The sequence below is a fragment of the Theobroma cacao genome, chromosome 2, assembly GCF_053813885.1.
Source record: "Theobroma cacao isolate CCN51 chromosome 2, ASM5381388v1, whole genome shotgun sequence".
NCBI classification, from domain to species: domain Eukaryota; kingdom Viridiplantae; phylum Streptophyta; class Magnoliopsida; order Malvales; family Malvaceae; genus Theobroma; species Theobroma cacao.
Window position 1 is genome coordinate 1,849,075 of NC_142640.1, and position 23,879 is coordinate 1,872,953.

Below are 23,879 nucleotides of genomic sequence, written 5' to 3' on the forward strand. Positions count from 1 at the left end.
CCACGTCAGATAGAAACAAGACAAAGAAACGGGTCCCACATGACATGGCACTAGGTTAGTCAGACTAATGTTTCTTTTTTTTGACTAAGCTGACTTAGCTGAATACTAGGGTTTAATCTCTGCTTTCCGCCGGCCGTGAAGGGAAGCAGCTTTTCCAGTATTTCCTGAAGAAAATCTGAAAATGTCTCTGATGAGCAATCTATCAACTTCCATGATTTCTTCATCTTCCTCTGCTTTCTTAGCTCCAACCAGCTTCAATTCAAGGTACTTTTTGTTTCTTTTTTTTTTCTTTTGATTTTCTTGGCTCTGTTTGGTTGTTGAGAAAACGAAATGCCCATTTCTTTTTGTCTTTTATCATTTCAATTGGTTAGTTTTTCCAGTTTTGAATTTACCTTTTTGGGTATAATGCAGCAGGAGCCAGAGTGTTTCAGTTCCAGTGAAAAGCATTAAAATATGTAAATGTGTTGCCACTCCTCAAGAACAGCAGCAGACTGGTGCTCACTCTTTTTCCTTTTTTTTTTCCCTATTTATTAGTGCCTTGTTATTATTATTATTATTGCAATACAGTTTGGGCATATGAAAACTTAGGCTTATTTGGTTGAAAGCTAATGCCTTGAGTTGGTAATGTTACTAAGAGCAACAATTCATGAGTAGTTGCACAAATGACTAAGTAATGGTATTTCTTATTTTCTATAAGTCCTTTTGAATTTTGATGATTTTAGGACTAAAAATGGTACTATGCGGGTTGTTTGTTTGTTTTGAAGCTTACAAAACAAAGGTGTCTCGCAATTCAAACATAGCCAAGCTTCAAGCTGGTTACCTGTTTCCAGAGGTCTGTGGCACTTTCCATTCTAGTAACCTTGTCTTCGTTTCCATTGGTGTTATACATCAACTTTTTCCCTCGAAATACAGATTATAGCATGTCCTGTTTCCACACATGCTTTAGTCTTTGACTGTATTCTTTCCTTTTTTTATTAATAAAGAAAAAGTTTGCTCAGCTCTCATTTCCAGACTTTTATTCATTCGCTGTTGAAATACTTTTTTTAATGGTTTTTGAAATAGGTTGCCAGAAGAAGGGCTGCACACTTGCTGAAGTACCCTAATGCCCAAGTGATAAGTCTTGGAATTGGTGATACTACTGAACCTATTCCAGATGTTATTACTTCTGCAATGGCTAAGGTATGTCTCCCATGTTCTTGTCCGTTTTGGGATACAATATCTGGTTCCAGCCAAGATGTCTCACTACTAATGTCAAATTTTGTTCAAGCCTACTTTGTAGGAAATCTGTTGTGGAGCATTTATGTTTCGGCATAGTGATTGGATCAATGGGTGATTATACAATACTGATATCCATTTGAATTGTTCTCTATTTGACAGAGATCTCAAGCATTGTCTACACTGGAGGGTTACAGTGGTTATGGAGCTGAACAAGGTGAAAAAGTATGTTTTACTTTTGAGTCTTTATAGATATTTCAGTTTGAAGTTCATTAACAAAATTCTGGTTTGATTTTATCACTATTTAGATGCATAAATATGTTGGGTGGGGTGGTACCAAATTACTAATGCTTATTTGTCAACTATAAACTAAAGCACTGAGTGGATTGAATCGGGACAACTAAGAAGCCACTAATGTTATGCATAAGCATTTTGATATATTTTACACATTCTCTTGATGTGAAATACTATGTTTGAAGACACAACTGTAATGTTTATGTCTGCAGGCATTGAGAGTGGCACTTGCTTCAACATTTTATAGCAACCTTGGCATTGAGGAAGATGATATATTTGTCTCAGATGGTGCTAAATGTGATATATCTCGCCTTCAGGTTTGATTTTATTATGAGATTTCTTAGCAAGTACTTTGCCTTACCTTTTCTTGAAGTAGTTGATTCACAGCACATTAACTTGTCTATCAGAATTAATCATGGTGGTTTTGCTTTCACTTTGGGTGCAGGTCGTTTTTGGATCTAATGTTACAATGGCAGTGCAAGACCCATCATACCCGGTAATTCATATTGATATGAAGTAGAAGGACTTTTCTTTCCTTTTGTTAATGTGTCAATCTTTTTCAATTTATTTTATCATATTCTAATGTCAAATCATCATGCTGGGTTGCTCTGGTTCTATATTTTATGAAGCTTCAACCAACAATGTTTTCCATTTGTTTATTTGAAAGTTAGATAGACTTGTCAAGTTCTGATTTATCTACTCCAATCTCACTTCTCTATTTCAAACATGCAATCACTTGGTTTACCCCATTATAATCTGGATATGTTAATTCAGATATTTGACAGCTTACGTAGTTAGGCATGTTAGTTGTGTTGGTGAGATCACATTGGCACTTGTTATGTTCGGTTCTGGGTCTGTAACAATGACTGAAATAACAGATGGTAAAGAAAGCAAAGAGCTTTTTCACTGTCCCCAACAGGTAAATGGTGTCAGCACCTGCTTGCACATTCTGTTGGCAGAATGGTTTTCTAACTATCAGAGCAGAGGTTGTTTTCTGATTGAGATGGATTAAAAAGAAGAAATAAATTAAGAAAGAAATGGAGTGAGGGAAGAGGAAAACACTTCAGTGCAAAAGAAAAAAAATTGGTTTTCATGTGTCTTTTTTATTATTTGCTATTCTAAATTTCAAATTTATGCATGCAGGCTTATGTAGATTCCAGTGTTATCATGGGTCAGACGGGACAGTTTCAAAAGGATGTTGAGAAGTATGCAAATATTGAGTACATGAGGTGTACCCCAGAGAATGGATTTTTTCCCGATTTATCGACTGTTGCTAGAACAGATATCATATTTTTCTGTTCACCAAACAATCCTACTGGTGCTGCTGCAACAAGAGAGCAATTGACTCGGTTAGTTCAGTTTGCTAAGGACAATGGGTCTATCATTGTCTATGATTCTGCATATGCCATTTATATGTCAGATGATAACCCACGCTCTATCTTCGAAATTCCTGGAGCAAAAGAGGTAATCCGGTAGTTAATAATTTGTTCCTTCACTTGTGTTTGTTATCTAGAGTGATAAAAGATAAATGTATGTTTGACATGTAAATTTCCTTATTCTTATTGTAGGTCGCAATTGAAACAGCTTCCTTTAGCAAGTATGCTGGGTTCACTGGAGTTCGTCTAGGTTGGACTATTGTTCCAAAACAGCTTCTATTTTCAGATGGATTTCCCGTTGCCAAGGACTTCAACCGTATTGTTTGTACTTGCTTTAATGGTGCGTCTAATATTGCCCAAGCTGGTGGCTTGGCTTGCCTTTCACCTGAAGGGCTTGAGGTTAGTGTCCTTTACTGGCTTTATTATCAAAATATGCAAGAGAAGAAATTCTCAAATGTTCGTTGGTTCACTTCGCCAAGCTTGTAATGTTCTGAAAATTTCCTATACAGCAGATGTTCTGCATGCCAGCATGCTGATTGGTTATTGTTTCCTTGCAGGCTATGCAAGAGGTGATTGGCTTCTACAAAGAAAATACCAAAATTATAGTAGAGACATTTAACTCGCTTGGGTTTAAAGTGTATGGGGGAAAGAATGCTCCATATGTGTGGGTTCACTTTCCTGGCCGAAACTCATGGGATGTGTTCAGTGAGATACTTGAGAAGACCCACATTGTTACTACGCCTGGAAGTGGTTTTGGACCTGGTGGTGAAGGTTTCATCAGGGTTAGTGCATTTGGTCACCGGGAGAATGTCTTGGAAGCCTGCAGAAGATTCAAGCAGCTTTACAATTGAATCAAGAGCATTTGACTGGTTTAGGGTATCTCAGTTCTGGACCTGAGATGAAAGACGTGCTGCTTCTATGATTTTTGTTCTCTTTTCTTTGAGGACCATTGATCATGATATCTCATCGGAACTATGTTCAGGAAATGCCTTAGAAACGCAGAGCGTTTAGCATGTAAAATTAATTTCATCTACCGAAACGTGGCTTTTATCTATATAATAAGATGATGGGACAGGTTGTTCCAATCTACTGTATTCTTTGCATACTTTGAGCGAACAAAGCAGAGTAAGTCTAGACCGTGGCCTTATAAGCAGAATAGCAAAATGATAGCCTGGGGCCTTTCAATTTCAATTTCATTCCCATTTTACATGCATTCTGAAAGAGATACAATCGAGATTTTCCTATTTTACATCGAGCAATAAGTTTTCCCTAATACAACAACACTATTTTTGATATAATCTACAATCTATGAAAGTACAAAATTAGATCCTAGAACTGTTCGATACCCTTCATAACCTATGCTTTGCAAGTTGTTTTATAATGCCCTGTCTGGTTACACCGACTACAATGCACTGTGTGTTTCTCACGATTGAGATCCTCTACACATATCCGTTTCTTTTCAGGACGACCTGGTGGCCGACGAAACTTGGGTGGTCGCACAACTTGAGCATCCTCATCCATGGGGATGGGAGCCTCACCGATCTTCTTCCATTCAATCTTCTGAGGAATGAGGTGTATCTCTTTTGCGTAAGTCTCACGATAATTGGCCACGGTAAAGCATTTCTCCGTGAAAGAATATACATCTTTTCGGCATGACATGAGTGCTGCAACAGCATGTGAACAAGGTATTCCATAAAGTTGCCAATCTCGACAAGAACAACAATGTTTCCCAATATTCACGATGTCTGATCGTTCGGATGATATCACCTCAAATTCTACTTCATCTGACCGTAGAACTTGATAAGTTGATGCACGGCTAATAGCTTCTAGCATTTGCGTCTCAGCGGCAGGGGCAAGCACAGAAAACCATGAACTACTTTTAATTCGCCGGTCCTTAAACTCAGACATCAATTTGCTATGAATTTGTTCAATCACCTGGATTATGGGTAATTCCCGCGCTTCAAGAATCCACCGATTAAATTCCTCAATGTTTGATGAGAGGTGCCCATAACGCGTCCCTTCAAAATATACCAATGCCCAGCGGGATGGAGGAAATTGCTGTATCCACTTTGCAGCTTCAGGAGAAACCTCCTCTATTTCAGCCATTTTCTCTTTAAAAGCAATAGTAGTTGTAGCATATGCTGCTTTCCAGAGAAGATGAACAAGGCGTGAGTTCTTGAACTCTCTGCCAATGCTTTCAGTCAAATGGTGCATACAAAATGCATGGGCAGAATTTGAGAACTTTCTCCTTACAGCATCTATGATGCCTTTTTGTCCATCTGATAGAAAAGTCAGCTGGGGCATTTTCTCAGAATTCATCTCTAAGGCCTTATGCAACTCTGATAAGAACCAGATCCAGCTATCATCATTTTCTGTATCAACAACACCAAATGCAAGTGGAAACAACCCACCATCAGCATCAAAAGCAGTTGCTGAAAGCAAAGTACCAAGATATTTGCTTTTAAGCTGAATTCCACCAAGCCCAACAATTGGCAAGCATCCATTCAAGAATCCATACATAGATGCATAAAAGGAAACAAAGAGCCGCTGGAACCGATTATCTGCACCAGTGGTGAACACCTCTGCAATACTTCCAGGGTTGGTTTTCTTTATTTGCTCGCAATAAGCAGGAAGTAAGCAATATCCTTCTTCAGAAGAGCCATAAATAGCAGCAAGTCCCCGTTCCTTTGCACGCCAAGCTTGCTTGTATGGTATAGTGATCCCATATTGTTTATGAATGTCATGCAATATATCCTTTGGTTTGTAATTGATGTTATCTCGCAGCCGTTCTTCTATAAAACTCACAATCCAATCTACAGAAGCTTGATGGTGCCCATTTTGTGCATTTTTCCCACAAGTGTGTGATCCTTCAAGGCTTCTTATTGTGAAGGTTGGGGCATTAGGAAGCTTAATTGCACGAATGCGCCATGGACATCCTTCGGTGGCACACTTTGCAAAGTAACGAATCAGGTCACTTTTTACAATACGCAGCTCAAAGTGTTGTGCAATGGCAGCTTCTTTAATAGCATTACGGAAGGCCTTGACATCAAGGAACTCCTGACCAACAAAGAAATTGTGGTCTCCCATGGAACAACTAATACAAAATTAAGACTCCACCCTTTCCATGTAATGATCAACTAATCAGCTTCGTCCTACCTGGCATGGCTAGGAAGTTAATATTTATGCTCAGGGAAATGAAGTTAATAAGACGAACTTTGTTGAAGTCAACGCACAACCATTCAAGAAGCTCCACATGAACACAATAATCAATAAAGTGAATAATTATCAGAAAAAGGTCTGCAAAAGAAAGGAACATATTTCAAGTCATACAAAGGAAAGCATTGGTTTCATCCAAGGAAGACCCTAAGATTCCTGAATGGAGTATTGATTTGCATTAACAAAAGAAAAGTATATAATTGGATCTCTGCACAAAGTACTACTAATACTATCAACTAGCTAAACAAGAAAATTCATGGAACAAAGGAAAGTTTGACAAGGTACGATTCACATGATTTGTATCTGCCATATTCACGAACTACCAAAGAAAGAAATACGCAATTCCCATTGGAAAAATACAATGTATTGCTAGGAGAGAACCAAGGATAGTAGACACAGAAGCATTCTAGATTTCCTATAAATGACTAACTATATTAACCGAATAAACGAAATTATGCCATCCTTCCTGAAGACAATCAATTGCTAAAAACACATAGTGTTCATACCAGCAAGCAGCAATCTTACTCTAAAGCATGAAAATTTCATTAAAATCAATTAAAACCAGGCCGGGAACCACATGTACCATAATAAAATGTTATTCATGTAAAACCCTAATTTTTTTAACAAGTTAATTTACTACAGTAATTACAATGGGAATTGTCCCTGTAATTCAAAAACACACATTATGCCTTTAATTTCAAATGTATACATACCTCTGAGCTCAAATTCACTCACCCAATGTGTCAATAAAAGAAAACCCAGAAAGGAAAATCAGAAAAGACTACCCAGGTCACTTAATAGCTAAATTTTACCTTTTAAGTACAAAAAAAGTTGCAAAATTTTTGAAAATTTAAAGGAAAAAGAAATCCATTATAACCTTTTTCCCATTAACACTCCCATGCCAATAACAACATATTCAGACAGAGAAAGAAAAAATCAAACAAAACCCAGATAACATTACGTTCAAAAAATGGAAATTTCAACATTAAAAAGAGAAAGAAAATAAATTCCAGGCGGAAACTAAGATCGACGAAATAAAGACCAATCATTGAGCAAAAAAAAAATAATTTTTTTTCAATATATTTAGTTATTCGAATGAGTTTGTACTGACCTTAAATAGAATTGAAAGGCGAAGGTTACAACCGAAAAATCCAAAAAAGAAGAAAGTAAATCTTCAATTTCTTCTAGGGATAGAATTGGGGATAACAGTTTCGGAAATCTGGAGAAAGAGTAGGGTTGAATAGGTCATAGTGAGGGTGTTATTGTCTATTTGTTTTTTAAACAAGGCTATTCCCGTCATACCGTCATTTATATTGTAATTTCCCTTTTTCTTTAATCAATTTTTTATGGGTTTAAAATAAATTGTACTATATATATTCTTTTATTTTTTGAACATTTAATACTCTTATTTTTCATGATTTAATACTCCCATTTTTCTATATTTCAAATTTATTTATTTTTTCATATTAAAAACCATCGAATATTTATATTATATAAAAATTTCAAATTTTAATATAATATATCAAAGTCAAAAATTTTATTTTCACCTTCGTGGCAGTAAAAAAAACAAATATTTATGGACGATGGAGTGTAACCCTGTTTACAGGTTGCTATTTGTTCATGTCATTATATTTTTTTAAAAAAAGTTAAATTATTTTTAAAAATTTAATTAATTTTTTATTTTTTTATTTTACTTAATCAAAATATTTTATTTTTATTTTAGATCAAGTAAATTTATATAACTAATATTGCTAACTATCATTAGTCAAATTATAATTTGTCATTTTATGTTCAGTTAACATGAAAGGTGAAATGTCACATTATCATTTATTATAACTTATTAGCATATTATGTTTATTTTTTACTTATAATTGAATCTAATTATAGGAGAATTTCTTTTGTTTTTCTTTAGAAAAAACAATATGAATGGAGTTTGTAAGAATCATTGATAATCTTCATTCAAAGTTTCTTTTCAGAAAAAGAACTCCCATAATTTCATCTCACATTCTAACTTTTTCAGATATATTTGGTTGGGGGTGGATATTAAATGAGAAAACCATTTCAATTTCAAATGGAAAATTCTTGTTGCAACAGGATTAGGCACATTGCAGATGCCTACTTGTTCAGGAAAAATACAGAAAGGTATACATTTTCTTTTCATATATAGCAATTACATTGATCCCAACCTTGCAATTTTCGCAAGGAAAGAACTCGATTATGTAGAAACTACCCTGTTTCCAGCTTCTGACTGTCTCAGTGAACAGGAGCAGCCCTGTGGTAGGCTGGCACCGTCACAGGGAAGAAAACCTGTCGGACTCCTTCAGCCTTGAGTATAGGGATAATGATGCCTGATGCACCCTGACAACAAAATGGAAAATTGGATCAGATCAGATAGAAGAATGAATAATTCCTGGTGGATGTTACAAGGAATGGTGTATAGAGATGAGCACACACCGAAATTAATCTGGCACCAATCCAAACGCGATTTAGTGAAGGAAAGGGGAGTAACAAGCGTCCAACACCAAAGATAGCCACAGCAAAGAAGTGGAGGACTAGGCTTAGAGGACGAGGGTTCAGGCCTGAAAGGAGAGCTATTGGTCCATTGGAGAATACACCTCCAAGGCTCAAATAATCAAAACATGCTTGGCGCATTTCCTTCCTTGCCGGGTCAGGGGATGCGCAGAACACCTTGTATAAGGCACCGGCTAATGTGTTTATTGTAGATGCCACCGGCTGCAAAAAAGAATTATGCACCACCTTGTTAATCAATGTGCTTGTAGCAGATGTATTTGACCGGAGATATGTGCCCTTCTTTTGTAGTTCCTACCTTACGGAGGGTGTAAAAGGATTCAAGGTATCTGCAGAGGGCCGAAGCATCATGGAGATCACGTAAGGGTCTAAGAAGATCTCTAAGTACAACAACATCAGACAAAGCCACAGTCATTCCTCCACCAGTTAAAGGGTGTCGCATGTTGAACGCATCCCCCATCAGAAGTGCTCCAGGAGTGGGATATGGAGCAGCAGGCATGCTTCTGTTATGCATTGTTCTTATGTTTCCTTTGTCAATTGCAGATATGAAAGAAGTGTACAGCTCTGGAGGAATCTGGAATGTTCCAATTAATCGTTTTAAAATATTAAGAACTAGTAGGAATCAGATTGACAGAAAGATTCGGTAGCTTAGATTATCCTATTTGATATCAAAAACTCTGGTTGAATGTTATGTAAATCTTAGCCCACATTACTGGTGAAAAACAGAAAAACTGGTCATGCATCAGTGATTGAAAAACAGAAAACCTTGACAACCAGATAGTAGTTACTGGTAATAATACCTGAGGAGCCACGACAGACTTCAAATATTGAGCCATATCACCATTAGGAATGGAAGGGACCTTTTGGCCAGGAACATCCACTAAACAGCGGATTTCATTGCTACTAATAGGATAAAACAAGATAGGTGAAGGATCAGCCAATATAACATGCCCGTGATTCAGATATGGAAGGTCGCAATTCTCCAGGACCAGGCCGACAAAGCAAGAGGGAATATCAACCTGAAATGGGATACTTAATCATATGAGAAATCAAATCTGGGTTCTTGAATATAGAGATTAAATTTTCACATGGGGACACTTTGTGCCATGCCAAATTGCCGATTTAGATGGGCAAAAGAATCTTTACCTTGGGGTTGCAGAGGGAGCGTCGCAAATTTGAAAAACAACCATCGCAGACAACTGTGAGGGGAGCATTCGCTCTCAGCTCTTGGCCATCATTGGTTTTATAGGTCACTCCCTTGATAGTTCCTTTTTCTTCGATTAAAGATGTCACAGTACCTTGTTCCAAACTCACACTGTAAAGAAAATTAAGAAATAAGAATTTGAGAAATGACAGGAAACATTGGTACGCATAATTGCTCTACTTTATTGTATTTTCAGAGTTAATTAATGGTGAAGGATGAGTACTTGGGGAGGGAAGCAGCTTTCTCACGCATCTTTTGTATGAAGCGTCCATAGTGGAAGCCTCTGCCAGACACATCCGAACGAAATCCTTCCAATGGATAGGACAGTCTAGTATTTTTTCCATCCTTGTAAAGAGCATATCCGAACACTTGCTGAGAATCAATCTGCTTCACGCAATCTACAGGCACAGGATTAACCATGATTATAAAAACGAAAAAACAAAAAAGGGGGTTAAAATTAAAGCAAGATGGCTTTAACTTCATGTTGGTCATCGAAGTTTTTCTTGCTTACCATCAAGACCCAATTCAATCAACTTGAGGTAGCCTCCTGGTTGTAGCAGTTCACCAACGATTCTGTCAGGCTCAGACAAGTCTCTTTCAATGACACGCACACGACGTCCTTCCTGCATAAATGTTGAAGAATGAAGAAGAATGAGGTGTCTGCTTAACAAATTTTATCGATCCAGTTATCAGAAGAGACTGTTGCCAAAAAATATTTGCTAATGAAGACTCTGGGTACATTTTAAAGGATTGTTTATGACGCGACAGCCACCAGGATGAGCTCTATTGTTACTACTTACTTGTCGAAGTAGAAGTTAACTAGCTAACATGACCCTAACTGTAAGGATAAAACTCTACAAATTGTCACCAAACAGACAAAAACTGTTACCTTTCCAAGAGTGTAGGCAAGGGCTGAACCAGCAACGCCTGCTCCGACAATGATTATATCTGTGCTTGTAGTAGCTATCTCTGATCCGGATAGCATTTCATTCTGAGAGCTCTCCAAACACTCATTCCCTTGAATAATCCCCATTGAAGAAGCTCCCTTCACCTTTCTTCTTCTTATGTGGTGCAACAGAACAACCCCAAGAAGAGAGGCTATAACTCCTCCCAATATAACCTGATCAACCATATCTTCGAAGTTCAATAAAAATTGACACGAAGAAAACAGCTCTAACTTGGCCTTTTCACTTCTTGTTGGGGTTTCTCTCGGATGTTGTTTGCTGTGATTTTATTTGTTAGTTAAGGTTGCCTTATATATGCTTGCAATGAGCTCAGAAACAGCTTGGCTTTGGCAATTTCTTTCAACTTCTTTTAACCCTTTTTCCAACAGGTTTTGTGCTAGTGTTCAATGTTGAAAAAAAAGCATAAAACCAGAAGGTTTTTTCCAGGGTTTCACATAAAATAACTCAAAGAAATCCATGAAAGTGTCTAAAATGAAGAATTTGTGTTTGTCTCATATGGAAGACATGATAGTTGGCTTAATTTAAACTTGTCAGTCAAAGGGATAGAAAATAGAAAAGCTGTCCAAGTAAGACTAATCAGTAATCCTGAGAGTTTGGCTGCCATTGGCTTAATATGTTTTAACAATAAATGGTTTCAAGGTTTCAGACAAAACCATGGGAGCCAAACAGGGGGCGACAGATAGTCAGATTAAAAGAAAAACTATATACTAATATATAGGAAATGAGACTTAAAATCTGATCAAGTATAGTCAATAACAATAATCTTTCAAGCTTTCAATACAATGGGAGCCAAACAGGGGGTGAAAATAGAGCCAAACCCCCCCCCAAAAAAATCCTCCAATGCAACAATTAATGAACAAACCACAGCATAACTAGCATTGACATGAAGTAGTAATCGGTACAAGGTTGTGCAATAAGTCAGCTCCCACCAAAGCATGGCAGTGGCAATGGTTAAATTTTTATTTATTTTTAATTTTTCAGTTGCTTTATTTGACTTATACTAATTTCTATTTTTATTTGTTGGTTTGTCAACATGTTTAATCTGAATGGTTTATATTGGAGAAAGCTTCAAAGCAAGGACTGGGTTTAGTCAAGGAAAGTTATTTTCACAGAATGTTGAAATAAATATAATTGTCAAGTCATGTCAATAAATGAATAAAGAACTTCCGGCTCCAACTTGATATCTTGCTTGATATGTTTTTCATAATTTTACGATACATATATAAGAAATTTTTTATAGTAATAGCACTCTTGTCATTAGATTATTAAGCAAGTAGTTATTATCACATAATAAACCTAATCGAGTGCAAGATATTTTGACTTCAATTGTGGACTAGAGGAGGTTGAGATCAGGCAGTCAGGTAATTTTTGTCAAACTCCTCCATCATACTTCAGCTATTGACTTTGAGTTCATCAAACTTATTTTAATAATTTTTGTTGACTATTTCTTTGCATTTAAGGAAGTTGATAAAGCACAGTTATTTTGAATACGACTCACAACAAACTTGTTATATACGATATGGTTTTACTTTGAAAATATGTACATTTATCATTAAATTAAATATATTCATCGGAGCACATGCCAATGACTTTCTTTTCAAAGAAAAAAAAACTATGGGTACTCACTTGAATTAGGCCTAGAACAATACAGTTGATATCTTAGCTTTGGCTGCTAAACAAAAACATCATTCATTAGAACAGTTGTACTGATTTTCAGACTTTGAAAAATATTACCATCTTACTTCTCATCATCACATTAATTTCTTATCACTTCAAAGCAGTTGCAACCAAGCACATTCAATTTCTATTTAAACCAAAACCAGAGGGTTAACAGTTGAATTCTATAACTTGCCAAGACTAGTCTCAGATGCCAATTATGGTGATATGAAACTTTGCTGTATTAAGATTGTACTTGATTCAAAGGAAAGACTGTAATGCTATGTCAATTCTCTGAAATAATACCATACCAACATGGTTCCTATTATACACTTGATTTGTTTACTTAGGTAGAAAGTAAAAAAGAATTCGTGGCAGAAGATCAACTACTGATACAAATTAGTTTGGCTTAGCAGTAAATATTTGTGGGGTTTCTGAGTTTTCCCATTGTTTTCCTCATTCTCTCAATGAACAGGAGGAGCTCTGTAGTATGCTGGCACAGTTGCAGGGAAAAACATTTGTCTAACCCCTTCAGCCTTGATAATGGGGAAAATGATGCCTGATGCACCCTGGAAAAAACAACAGATATAGCATTAGGTGGTCTTGAAGTGGCAGTGATACACAATTTGTAAAACAAAAGAAAATAGAGATACGCACCGAAATCAATCTAGCCCCAGTCCAAATGCGTTTGGGTGAAGGAAATGGAAGTAACAAGCGGCCAACGCCATAGACAGCCACCGCGAAAAAATGTAGGACTAAGCTTATGGGGCGGGGGTTCAAACCGGAGAGCAGAGAGATTGGTCCATTTGAGAATACGCCTCCAAGGCTCAAGTAGTCAAAGCATGCTTGCCGCATCTCCTTCCTTGCTGGATCAGGGGAGGCACTGAATACCTTGTATAGGGCGCCAGCCAATGTGTTTATTGTAGATGCCACTGGCTGCAAATCATAAAACCAAATCCATCCGGTAAGTGGAAAAATTGTACAGTTTCTGAAGCCAAGTTTTCACATTATACAAAAGTACAGAACATGAACTGTGAAGTTATCAGGGAGGAATACATGTGTAGCTTACCTTCCGCAAGGTATAAAAAGATTCAAGGTATTTGCAAAGAGTAGATGCATCATACAGATCGTACAGGGGTCTTAGAAGATCCCTTAGTACCACAATATCAGATAGTGCAACAGTCATTCCCCCTCCGGTTAAAGGATGTCTCATATTGAATGCATCACCCATTAAAAGTGCACCAGGAGTTGAGTGTGGAGCAGCAGGCATGCTTCTGTTTGGCATGGTTCTTATGTTGCCCTTATCAATTGCGGATATAAAGGCAGTGTGCAGTTCAGAAGGAATCTGATATGAATAACCAGAAAATCAGTTCAGTACATTAAAAAGGGTGATGCTTAAATTTCTAAGGGCAGTAGAAGAGGTGTCAAAAGGCTAGTGAACTTGATTTCGTTTAATTGCATAAAATTGGGAGTCATTTGATAAATGAAAGACATAAGTACCTGGGGAGCCACCACAGTTTTCAAGTACTGGGCCATTTCACCATTGGAAACAGAAGGAACTTTTTGGCCAGGCACATCAACCAAGCAACGAATCTCGGTGCTGCTGATAGGGTAAAACAAGATAGGTGAAGGGTCTGCCAATATAACATGTCCATAGTTTGCATGCGGAAGCTCACAGTTCTCCAGAACCAATCCAACAAAACAAGAGGGGACCTCAACCTGCAGACACAAATGAAGATCTTCATGTTGTCTCAAGAGTAAAAATGAAGATCACGAGAGAGTGCTGGTACCAAATTCTAGATAAGAAACTTCATTAACTACCACTTTATTCTAATTAAAAGCTTGATCGATATTAGTAAGTGTATGACATTTGACAACATTTGAATAAGAATCTTCACCTTCGGGTCACAGAGAGAGCGTCTCAAATTTGAGAAACAACCATCGCATACAATAGTAAGGGGAGCATATGCTGTCAACTCTTGACCACCCTTAGTTTTGTACTGAACTCCCTTGATAGTCCCATTTTCTTCAAGCAGAGATGTTACTGTTCCTTGTTCTAGAGTTACACTGCATTAAACCAATTATTATGTATGAGAATGATGAAAACAAGCTAGCAAAGCAAGGAAATGTTCAAATCTTCATTGAGAAAAAATAAAGTAAAAGCAGGTGGAAAAAGTCAAAAGAGAAAAGTAAAACTAATATGGGCAAAAGTAGAACCAGGGCATATGAAGAAACAGAGCAATGAAACCCTTGGGAAGAAAGAGTTACTTGTATTTTAAATGTTCTTGGATTCAGTTTAACAACGGTTAAAGTGGTTGTGATGGGAAAGAAACATACTTGGGAAGAGAAGCAGCTTTCTGCCGCATCCTTTGTATGAAACGTCCATTGTGGAAGCTTCTTCCAGCAACATCAGAGTGAAACTTTTCCAGGGGATAAGACAACCTGGTATTCTTTCCATCCTTGTACAGAGCATAGCCAAAAACCTGTTGAGCATCAATGTCATCTACACAATCTGCAGGGGAAAAAATCAACGTCAAAAGCCAGAAAGATCAGAGCAAGGAAGAGCCACAAAAAAGTTTCATTGCATGCCTTCAAGACCCAACTCAATTAACTTAAGGTAGCCCCCTGGTTGTAGAAGTTCACCAACAATTCTGTCAGGCTCACTTAAGTCTCTCTCTATCACATGCACTCGGCGTCCGTCCTGAAACATGCAAGCAAGAGAAGAAATGTTACATGTCAGAATCGATGGTGAAGAAATTTTCCAGCAAAATTCTTGCTGATTTTCTTTGCTAACAAACAGCCCCTATAGCTCAGTGGTAGAGCGTCAGTCTTGTAAACTGAAGGTCCGTAGTTCGATCCTGCGTGGGGGCAAAAGGAGGGAAGGAACCGTGTCTTCCACCTTTTTCAATTATGTGTTCTCTTTCCCTTTCCTCAGTTTTTTTTTTCTCATTAAGAGCATGAAAGCATGAATAAGAAACATCAAAATTCAGGGCAAAAAAGAGATGTTATAGAAGGAGAAGGGGGGATAGAGAGAGAGAGAGAGAGATGTAGGGAATGGACCTTTCCAAATGTATAAGCAAGAGCAGAACCAGCAACTCCAGCGCCAACTATGATAATGTCTGTACTCCCAGCAACCTCGCCATTCCCTGTTTTCCTCACACAATTTTCCATTGGAGACACCATGGAAGAAGAAGAAGAAGAAGCAGCACCTGCTGCAGCTTTTGTCTTGTTGAATCCTCTTACGAAAGCGTTGTACAAGAAAACAAACCCCAGCAGAGCGGCTACCAGCCCTTCAACTATACACTCGTATCCCATATTTTATGAAAGTGGAAAACTGGGACAACAGTGAATGATCAAGAGGAGGTGATCGCAACTTGATGACTTCGTCCCCTTCTATAGTTCTCCTTCCATAATTCCTGAAAGTTCTGCTTTCTGTTTGACGTGTGACTGCAGTACTCGTTTACTGCCAAACTTTCCGCCTCTTAAATACAGTTTGGCAGGTGCCCACAATTTCTATTTAAGCTCAAAATAAATAAAAATCCTCTGTTCCCATATACTCTTTCTTTTCATAATTTCTCTCACTTGTGGTTGATATAAACTTAGACACGTAATACAAAATTACGAACAGCAATACTAAACGAGACATTGCATGAAGGCAAAAAATTTCTATTCATAAAAATATGCTTAATTGCCATGTGGGTCATTTATTGCCAATTTATTACAGTTTATGGAGCATAGTTTTGTCCTTTATCTTAGCTATGGTTCTGGTAAAGCTACATTTTGAACTTTATTTCAGTTTACATTGTTGATAAACTATAGTACTTGATCAAACTTTTTGGGTTCAAATATCTGTATATGAGCTTGAGTTTCAATTACCCTTTTTTTTATTCTGATTGAAGAAAGATTCAAATCTTAATTAAAGTGGGTAAAAGAAGGACTCAAACCCCTAATAAAATACAAAACTATAATCATCTGATTACCTATGTTTATCAGAGCAAGAAACCAATTTTGAGACATAAACAAATTGGTTAAACCCAGCTAGTCAAAATGATCAAAATTTGGAGTGGTTCTCCAAGTAATACTGGATTGGTCAAGGAGAGTTTGGTGAGATTTGGGACACAATGATAGTGAAAAATATACTATATATAAAAATGTTTCAAGTGAGTTTGAAAGTGATTTCCTGGTTTTCCTAAACCATGGAAGCCAAATTTGGGGGTGACAACATTATTGAAAACAAATTGTAGAATAAACTTCCATGAGAGGTGGAATGAGCTGCTGGGGATGGAAATTTGAGGCTTGGTCAATTCCCTCATCTTTGATTTCTTATTATGCAATTAAATTTGCCATAGTTATTAATATATAATAACTTGAAAGAGTAATTCAAGTATGTTGCCACGGTGCCCTCTTGTGTGAAGACGAAACATGGAGTAGGTAAAAGCTAAAAGCTGCAAGATTCATTTAAATACTAGGGCATTTGGCTAACTTTAACCTTGAATCCAGAAGAAAATGTGAAACATGCCTTGTTCCTGTCTAAGATATGCCGATCATGGCCTGCTTTCAACGTTTTTGGCCTGAGTTGAGCTTGACTTTAGGTCATGTGAAGAATAAAACCAGCTCTCAGGTCACATGGCCTGTTTCAATTGAGTTTTCTTTGGATATTTTCAACAATAATGAAGGTGGGAGAAAAATGAGTCATTTAAATAAAGAAGAGTATGAGTCCATTACAAATGGATTTTAATAGGTAATGGATTATGGATCGATTTTCTAAGTTTGGGTAGACTTGAAATTAATTAAATTTAATATTTAATTATTTATAATATCACTTGTCGCTGTTGAAAACAATAAGAAACTGATTCTATCTAAAACATACACAATTGAATTTGTTGAAAGATTACTTGATTGCTTATAAATAAAACATTTATCTAAAATAGAAAAGATACGGAAAAAAAAACGAACACTCACTCTTTTCTTTTTAAAATTCTTCAAATTTTCTTTTGTATTATTTTACTAGATAATCTTGCTGTTCATTAGTGAATGCCTGATGGATTGACTTCATTAGCAAAGAATACAATCAATCATTGAATTTTATTGTATCCTCAAGATTTATCGCCTGTGACCATTTTACATAACATATGTGAATAAAATCTTAAAGATAGTGTCACTGTTACACGCATTAAAGCCATTCTAGTATTTTTCAATTCGGTATTCTAACATTTTGTTTTATCACAAGTTCATTCATAAATTCTGATAAACTAATCCAGCACTAATTTCATTAAAATCAGAAAACAATTAATTGGGTTTCTAGAACCAATGGATAGCTGCTCTTATGACGATTTTGAGAAGGATCGCAGTTAAGTTTGATCTCTGGTAAGATGGGATCTTCTGTCACTTGATTAACAAGTTGCTGACTAGCAGAGAGGAAATTTTCTTGTGAACTTGGAATTGTTCACAACAAGTTTAGCTAATTTGATCCATGGACTCTCCAAAAGCCCAAAGTTTTATTAAATATTTGTCGATTTGCAGATTTCTTGCATCCTTTTTTCTTAGAAGGGAGGCGCTCTGTAGTATGCTGGCACAGTTAGAGGGAAAAACATTTGTTTGACTCCTTCAGACTTTATAAGGGGGAAAAGGATGCCTGATGCAACCTGAAAAAACAAGAAATAGAAAAGGTAACACATCAGATTCGTTTTATCCTTAGGTTGTTCTGAGTTGCAGTGAATACAGTTGGTAAAGAAACATGACAGTGTAACAATGTTTTAACAGAGATACTGACCCAAATCAATTTAGCCCCGGTCCACATGCGGTTGGGAGAAGGAAATGGAAGTAACAACCGGCCAACACCATACACTGTCATGGCAAATAAGTGAAATGCTAAGCTTGATGGACGAGGGTACAGACCAGAGATTAGAGATGATAGTCCATTTGAAAATACGCCTCCAAGACTCAAATAGCCGAAACATGCTTGTTGCATTTGCTGCATTGCAGGATCAGATGAGGCACTAAACACCTTGTGTAGGGTGTCAGCCAATGTATTAATCGTAGATGCCATTGGCTGCAGGCAGGACCAAAACCATCCAGTTAATGCAAAATTCTACATTTTCTGATGCAACTTAGAGAAGTTGCCCTCAATTTATTTACCAAAAATAATGCCAGAAACATTTGAAATAATTTAATGGAGTTGTTTATGCACAAAAAGTATACATGAATTGCAAATTTACTGCAGAGAGGAATATATGTATGTAGCTTACCTTCCTCAGGGTATAAAAAGATTCAAGATATCTGCAAACTGCCGATGCATTACCTAGATTGTGCAAGGGTCTTAGAAGATCCCTTATCACAACAACATCAGATAGTGCAACAGTCATTCCTCCTCCGGTTATAGGATGTCGCATATTGAATGCATCACCCATCAAAAGTGCACCAGGAGTAGGGAGTGGAGCTGCTGGCATGGTTCTATTCGCCATAGTTCTTATGTTGTTCTGCTTCCCTACTGCAGAGATAAAGGCAGTGTATAGTTCAGGAGGAATCTGCATGTATAATTGAGTCATATGGTTAGTCCACAGATGACAGAAACCAGTAAAATATAAAGGTGGCGATGTTAAAATTTTCAGAGAGAGGCAGAACTGCAAAGCAACGTTTCCGAAAAGGATGAAAGAAAGGCACCAGCTACCTGGGGAGCTATCACAGTTTTTAAGAAAAGGGCCATTTCACCACCTGAAACAGAAGGTAGTTTTTGGCTAGGTACATCAACCAAGCAACGAATTTCAGTGCTGCTAATAGGATAAAACAAGATAGGTGAAGGATCTTCCAGTATAATAGCTCCATAATTTGCATGCGGAAGTTTACAGTTCTCCAGAACCAAACCAACAAAATAAGAGGGGATATCAACCTGCAGAAACAATCAAGAACTTTGTATTTCTCAAAGCATAAAACGCAAGAAGATTAAGCAAGAAAGTATGAATTTGCCCATTTGTATGTGCTCCTTATGGACTCAAAGCTTCTCTTATTTCCCCAAAAACTTACATTACCATTTTCTAAGCAATTCATGTAAATGAAAAACTTTCTTTCAACATGATTTTTCTTATAGAAGATCAGTTAAGTTTAGTAAGAAATTTGATAATTGACAAGATTTGCTCAGCAATTTCACCTTAGGGTAGCAGAGAGAGCGTCTCAAATTTGAGAAACCACCATCGCAGACAATGGTGAGGGGAGCCGATGCTGTCAGCTCTTGACCACTCTTGTTTTTGTAATGAACTCCTTGAATAGTCCCACTTTCTTCAAGCAGAGATGTTACTGTCCCTTGTTCTAGATTTACACTACACAATCAAAGGATAAAAGAACATGAATTTGGATTTGAAAGTCCCATTTTATCACTTGCATCTTAGAAGTTAGCTTTGCAAATTTGTACAAGTCAAGATTTTGATAACAGAAGAAAAACAGTGTATATATTTTGTCATGGCAGGGGCCACTAAAGCAAAACAGAACAATGAAAGTAATCTGGGAAAAAGTCGAAAAAGGGTAATATGAACATCAGCAATGAACACTGGCACTAACATAAATTGTTTGATATTGAAGAATGATTATGATGAAGTAGATAAGTACTTGGGAAGAGATGCAGCTTTCTCCCGCAACTTTTGTACAAAGCGTCCATTATGGAAGTTTCTTCCAGCCACATGGGACTGAAACTTTTCCAGGGGAAAAGATATCTTGGTGCCGTTTCCATCCTTGTACAGATCATAACCAGAAATTCGCTGAGCATCAATCCCATCTACACAATCTGCAGTGCCAAAAATCAATGTAACAAAATTTGGCGCGGAACACAGAGAGAGAGAGAGAGAGAAGAGCAAGAAGAAAAGAGTTGCGCACCATCCAGGCCTAACTCAATTAACTTGACGTAGCCCCCTGGTAATAAAGCTTCGCCAGCAATTCTGTCAGGCGGATTTAACTCTCTCTCGATCACATGCACTCGACGTCCGTCCTGCAACATGTAATTGCAGAGAAGAATTTCAGTTAGTTTATATCATAAAAGGAATGGGCCAGAACATAACAGAAGCTTATGCTATAGAGGGAAAAGAAAGAGAGAGAGAGAGAGATTCAGACCTTTCCTAGGGAATAGGCAAGAGCAGCACCTGCAACTCCGGCACCGACTATGATAATATCTGTAGCCCCAACAACCTCGCCGTTTCCCGTTTTCTTCACACAGTTTTCCACAGGGAACTCCATAGATATTCTTGTCTTCTTGAGTCTTCTTACTAAAGAATTGTACAAGAAAACAAACCCCAGAAAAGAAGCTATCACTCCTCCAACTATGTACTGGTAAGCCATTATATGGAATGAAATGATCAAAGAAAAATACGAGAACAGGGGCGATGAGGCTTATCTTTTGTACTCCCTCTTCAAAGCTTATTTAAATCATTTTTTCCAAAACGGGGGATGGATGCCCACTTGCTTTGCTGCCGGCTTTACGCAAGTGGATATGACTAGCGGAGCGATTGGACAGCCAGGCGGTTGCCCGTACGGCTCAATAACTTTAAAAGTTTAAAATTAAATATTTAAATAATTTTTTATTAAAATTAAAAAATATATTAAAATTTTTAATTCAATAAATCAACTATCATATAAAATAAAAACAAATATAAACTTCAAATTAAAATAAAAAATTTATAAAAATTAAAATAATAATACTTAATTGTTGAATACTTATTGTAAATAACAAATAAAACTTATGATTTTATGAAAATAATAGTATAATAAATTTTTTGTGTATTCTTTGAAAGAAAATTAAAATTAAAAAATAAATAAATGAGAGAAGAAAAATTAAAAAATAAATATTATAAATTAAAAAAATTAATTTTAAATATAAAAAATAATTATTAAAGATAATTAAATATTTTAATTGATTAAAAATAAAAAATAATTGAAAAAAAAACTATTAGAGATTATAATATACATATTAATGTTGGTTGATTGAAAATAACAAAAATAATTGAGCAGTATTGTAGGAATTGAAAATTGATAAAAAAAAATTTAATTTATTAATTATTTTGATTTTTATATTAAAAATAAAATAAGTAGTTGAGAATTAATAAGAATATGAAAAAAGAATAAAATAAATATTTATTAAACTTAAAAGAATAAATAAATATTTTATTAATTAATTATATTATTATTATTATTATTATAAAATTAAAAATTTATAAAATTTTGGCACCTAAAGCCACCGTTTGGTAGCTTTACCCTTGATTCTCAATCATTCGGTAGATACGTCTCCATCAGGTTTGGATCTTCCAGCCACGCATTCCATGTCCAGGAGCAATGGCAAATAATAGGAGCAAAAATGGCAAAGCACCAGGATATATGGCTTGACATAAATAGTAAGAGATAAAGGAAGAAGAAAAAACGATGATTATAATTAAGTTGTTATCTTTGTAAATTCTTTTAACGGTTACAAGTTAGTATTTATCTATTGTTCTATCAGAAGAAAAATAAAATAGAAAAGTTGATTTAATTGATTAGTTTGTTCATTTTAATTATAACATGATACTCTTTGATGCTATTTAGAATGTAAATTTTTGAACAAAAGGAGCAAAAAAGTTACACATTTACGTCATAATTTAGGATTTTATTAAAAAAATAAAAAGATTAATTACTCTTAAATAGAGAAAAGAAATTCTAAATAATTAAATTAAATTTTTTATTTAGACTTTACGTATTTCATCTGTTATTGTTGATTTATTTACATCTCAAAAAATAATTACGTTTAATTTTATCGTTTGTGATACTGTATGCTTTTTTTTATAGATATTTTTACTTGACTTAATGTTCATAAAGTATATTAATTAAGTATATATCGAATGTAATTTTAGTTTGTTGCAAAAATAAAATCATGATAATTCATAATTCGGTAATTAAGTAATATTCCTATAATCACATTACATTATACATGTATTAAGTTCAATGTTTTGAAAAAAATAAAGAATACCTCCATAAATTAATTTTTTATTAATTAACGTATAAATTAATAAATTATTAATTTGTTGATTAAATAATATCTCGATTAATTCATAAATTTTCATGGTCCCAAGGGTATTAATTTATAGAAGTTTTACTGTATTTTACATCTTTTAATGATGTGAAGAAATGTAATGTTAGTATACATTTTTAGACAAAATACGCTGACCCTCTTAAGTTTTGACTATAATTATATACTAATCCATTAGTATTAAAAATAGACAGTTTACCTTAAACGTGTAAATGGTGTTAACGAAAAATATAAAATATCTACAATATCCTTCTTCTTTTTCCACTTTTTTTCACTATTTTCATTTTTCTCAAGCCGATCGGCTTGGTTGACCACCCCGCTACTACATTTGGCCATTGAATGCATATCCGTTTAGATCTCTCTAGGGGGAAGGCGAGATCAATGCTCCTTTAGGAAGCATGGGGGGTGTGCAACCAGATCGCGCTCCCACTGGGGAGATTTGGCTAGAGATGGATTTGGTGTTCCCACAATCGGAGCTAGATCTGGCACTCTGGCCTCGAGAACGCTAAAGGTAAGGTAGAGACAATTTTTTTTTAGGTAAAATATTCTCATTCCCCTAACTTTTAATCATAATTTCATGCAAGTCTATTAATTTTCAAAATAGATAATCTACCCAAAAATATAAATACCGTTAACAAAAAATATGAAAGGACTAAAATGTCCTTTCTTCTTTCTCTCATTTTTGTTCTCAAACAATGTGGTTAGCCAGCAACTGGCCGACCACCCCACAATAGGTGCTCCCTAAGGGAGGGGAGCACCTTTGGGAGCACAAATCTAATGCTCCCATGAATTTTTTGCTCCCTTGATTTTTTTTTTAAATTTATATAATAGTAATTTTTAAAATTAATAAAGGATAAAATTATACTTTCAATATTGTCACATCATTAAATTAACAGAAACATTAATAGTTGACTAACGATTAGATTTATATATCCAGCATAAAATATTTTTGATATGAAATGTCTATTTTGAAAACTAATGGACCCGTTTGGAATTTTGATCAAAAGTTAAGGGGTCTAGGTATTTTATCTTTTTTTTAATAAGAGAGAAAAAAATTTAAAAATGAAAAATTATAATTTATATAAGATGGTAATTTTTAAAATTAATGAAGGGTAAAATTATCTGATAAATATTTTCATGTTATCAAACTAATAGAAACATTAATGGTTAGCTAACGACTGGATTTATGTGTCCAACGAAAGATTTTTTTTTTAGCAAATTGTCTATTTCAAATACTAATAGACTTGTGTGAAATTATAATCAAAACTTAGGAGAGTCAGGGTATTTTACCTTATATTTTATTTTCATGATTTTATGTACTTTTATTTTGCACTAAATAGGTTCTTCATGATGAGTTGATTAATTGTTTGACATTAATCAAA

General features: G+C 35.6%; 5 protein-coding genes and 1 non-coding gene across 8 annotated transcripts; 2 read left to right on the forward strand and 4 right to left on the reverse strand.

Annotated features, from left to right (window-relative positions):
• The first annotated feature begins 94 nt into the window (after positions 1 to 94).
• On the forward strand, positions 95 to 4,076 carry AGD2 (Pyridoxal phosphate (PLP)-dependent transferases superfamily protein). Of its 2 annotated transcripts, none has more exons than XM_018115594.2 (10): positions 95 to 264; positions 412 to 494; positions 765 to 832; positions 1,063 to 1,179; positions 1,378 to 1,440; positions 1,722 to 1,826; positions 1,955 to 2,005; positions 2,653 to 2,973; positions 3,078 to 3,284; positions 3,443 to 4,076. In XM_018115594.2, the coding sequence occupies exons 1-10, from the start codon at positions 182 to 184 to the stop codon at positions 3,734 to 3,736; spliced, it is 1,392 nt and encodes a 463-aa protein (XP_017971083.2). In that variant the 5' UTR covers positions 95 to 181; the 3' UTR covers positions 3,737 to 4,076. The 2 variants fall into 2 exon arrangements, with proteins under 2 accessions (XP_017971083.2, XP_017971084.2); XM_018115595.2 differs by having other exon boundaries at positions 415 to 494.
• Positions 4,042 to 7,364, reverse strand: LOC18607296 (uncharacterized). The gene is made up of 2 exons (XM_007041377.3): positions 7,213 to 7,364; positions 4,042 to 6,041 (listed from the first exon to the last, which is right to left on the reverse strand). The coding sequence occupies exon 2, from the start codon at positions 5,970 to 5,972 to the stop codon at positions 4,242 to 4,244; it is 1,731 nt and encodes a 576-aa protein (XP_007041439.1). The 5' UTR covers positions 5,973 to 6,041; positions 7,213 to 7,364; the 3' UTR covers positions 4,042 to 4,241.
• A 780-nt stretch (positions 7,365 to 8,144) lies between these two features.
• Positions 8,145 to 11,162, reverse strand: LOC18607297 (squalene monooxygenase SE1-like). The gene is made up of 8 exons (XM_007041378.3): positions 10,724 to 11,162; positions 10,346 to 10,457; positions 10,058 to 10,232; positions 9,777 to 9,945; positions 9,431 to 9,649; positions 8,929 to 9,204; positions 8,556 to 8,834; positions 8,145 to 8,459 (listed from the first exon to the last, which is right to left on the reverse strand). The coding sequence occupies exons 1-8, from the start codon at positions 10,964 to 10,966 to the stop codon at positions 8,355 to 8,357; spliced, it is 1,578 nt and encodes a 525-aa protein (XP_007041440.1). The 5' UTR covers positions 10,967 to 11,162; the 3' UTR covers positions 8,145 to 8,354.
• Positions 11,163 to 12,715: 1,553 nt separating this feature from the next.
• On the reverse strand, positions 12,716 to 15,934 carry LOC18607298 (squalene monooxygenase SE1-like). The gene is made up of 8 exons (XM_018116507.2): positions 15,516 to 15,934; positions 15,045 to 15,156; positions 14,793 to 14,967; positions 14,354 to 14,522; positions 13,956 to 14,174; positions 13,525 to 13,800; positions 13,113 to 13,391; positions 12,716 to 13,024 (listed from the first exon to the last, which is right to left on the reverse strand). Exons 1-8 carry the CDS (start codon positions 15,768 to 15,770, stop codon positions 12,920 to 12,922), a joined length of 1,590 nt encoding a protein of 529 aa, XP_017971996.2. The 5' UTR covers positions 15,771 to 15,934; the 3' UTR covers positions 12,716 to 12,919.
• On the forward strand, positions 15,255 to 15,326 carry TRNAT-UGU (transfer RNA threonine (anticodon UGU)). Its single transcript has one exon. It is a non-coding gene; the product is annotated as a tRNA-Thr (tRNA).
• A 1,576-nt stretch (positions 15,935 to 17,510) lies between the features above and the next one.
• LOC108660985 (squalene monooxygenase SE1-like) lies at positions 17,511 to 20,886 on the reverse strand. 2 transcript variants are annotated; one of them, XM_018116425.2, is made up of 8 exons: positions 20,556 to 20,885; positions 20,322 to 20,433; positions 20,058 to 20,232; positions 19,603 to 19,771; positions 19,126 to 19,344; positions 18,704 to 18,982; positions 18,229 to 18,507; positions 17,511 to 18,100 (listed from the first exon to the last, which is right to left on the reverse strand). In XM_018116425.2, exons 1-8 carry the CDS (start codon positions 20,778 to 20,780, stop codon positions 17,999 to 18,001), a joined length of 1,560 nt encoding a protein of 519 aa, XP_017971914.1. In that variant the 5' UTR covers positions 20,781 to 20,885; the 3' UTR covers positions 17,511 to 17,998. The 2 variants fall into 2 exon arrangements, with proteins under 2 accessions (XP_017971914.1, XP_017971915.1); XM_018116426.2 differs by lacking the exon at positions 19,126 to 19,344 and having other exon boundaries at positions 20,556 to 20,886.
• Positions 20,887 to 23,879: the final 2,993 nt, after the last annotated feature.

Excerpts from the sequence above, each read along its gene's own strand:
- AGD2 (XM_018115594.2), top strand. The coding sequence starts at position 182 with ATGTCTCTGATGAGCAATCTATCAACTTCCATGATTTCTTCATCTTCC. Across the intron at positions 1,180-1,377 it reads TTACTTCTGCAATGGCTAAG|AGATCTCAAGCATTGTCTAC; the intron begins GTATGTCTCCCA and ends TCTATTTGACAG. Across the intron at positions 1,441-1,721 it reads GAGCTGAACAAGGTGAAAAA|GCATTGAGAGTGGCACTTGC; the intron begins GTATGTTTTACT and ends TTATGTCTGCAG.
- LOC18607296 (XM_007041377.3), bottom strand. The coding sequence starts at position 5,972 with ATGGGAGACCACAATTTCTTTGTTGGTCAGGAGTTCCTTGATGTCAAG.
- LOC18607297 (XM_007041378.3), bottom strand. The coding sequence starts at position 10,966 with ATGGTTGATCAGGTTATATTGGGAGGAGTTATAGCCTCTCTTCTTGGG. Across the intron at positions 10,458-10,723 it reads TTGCCTACACTCTTGGAAAG|GAAGGACGTCGTGTGCGTGT; the intron begins GTAACAGTTTTT and ends ACATTTATGCAG. Across the intron at positions 9,205-9,430 it reads AGTCTGTCGTGGCTCCTCAG|ATTCCTCCAGAGCTGTACAC; the intron begins GTATTATTACCA and ends GGAACATTCCAG.
- LOC18607298 (XM_018116507.2), bottom strand. The coding sequence starts at position 15,770 with ATGGGATACGAGTGTATAGTTGAAGGGCTGGTAGCCGCTCTGCTGGGG. Across the intron at positions 13,801-13,955 it reads AAACTGTGGTGGCTCCCCAG|ATTCCTTCTGAACTGCACAC; the intron begins GTACTTATGTCT and ends TATTCATATCAG. Across the intron at positions 13,392-13,524 it reads CTTTTTATACCTTGCGGAAG|CCAGTGGCATCTACAATAAA; the intron begins GTAAGCTACACA and ends TATGATTTGCAG.
- LOC108660985 (XM_018116425.2), bottom strand. The coding sequence starts at position 20,780 with ATGGCTTACCAGTACATAGTTGGAGGAGTGATAGCTTCTTTTCTGGGG. Across the intron at positions 19,772-20,057 it reads AAAGCTGCATCTCTTCCCAA|TGTAAATCTAGAACAAGGGA; the intron begins GTACTTATCTAC and ends TTGATTGTGTAG. Across the intron at positions 18,508-18,703 it reads CTTTTTATACCCTGAGGAAG|CCAATGGCATCTACGATTAA; the intron begins GTAAGCTACATA and ends TCCTGCCTGCAG.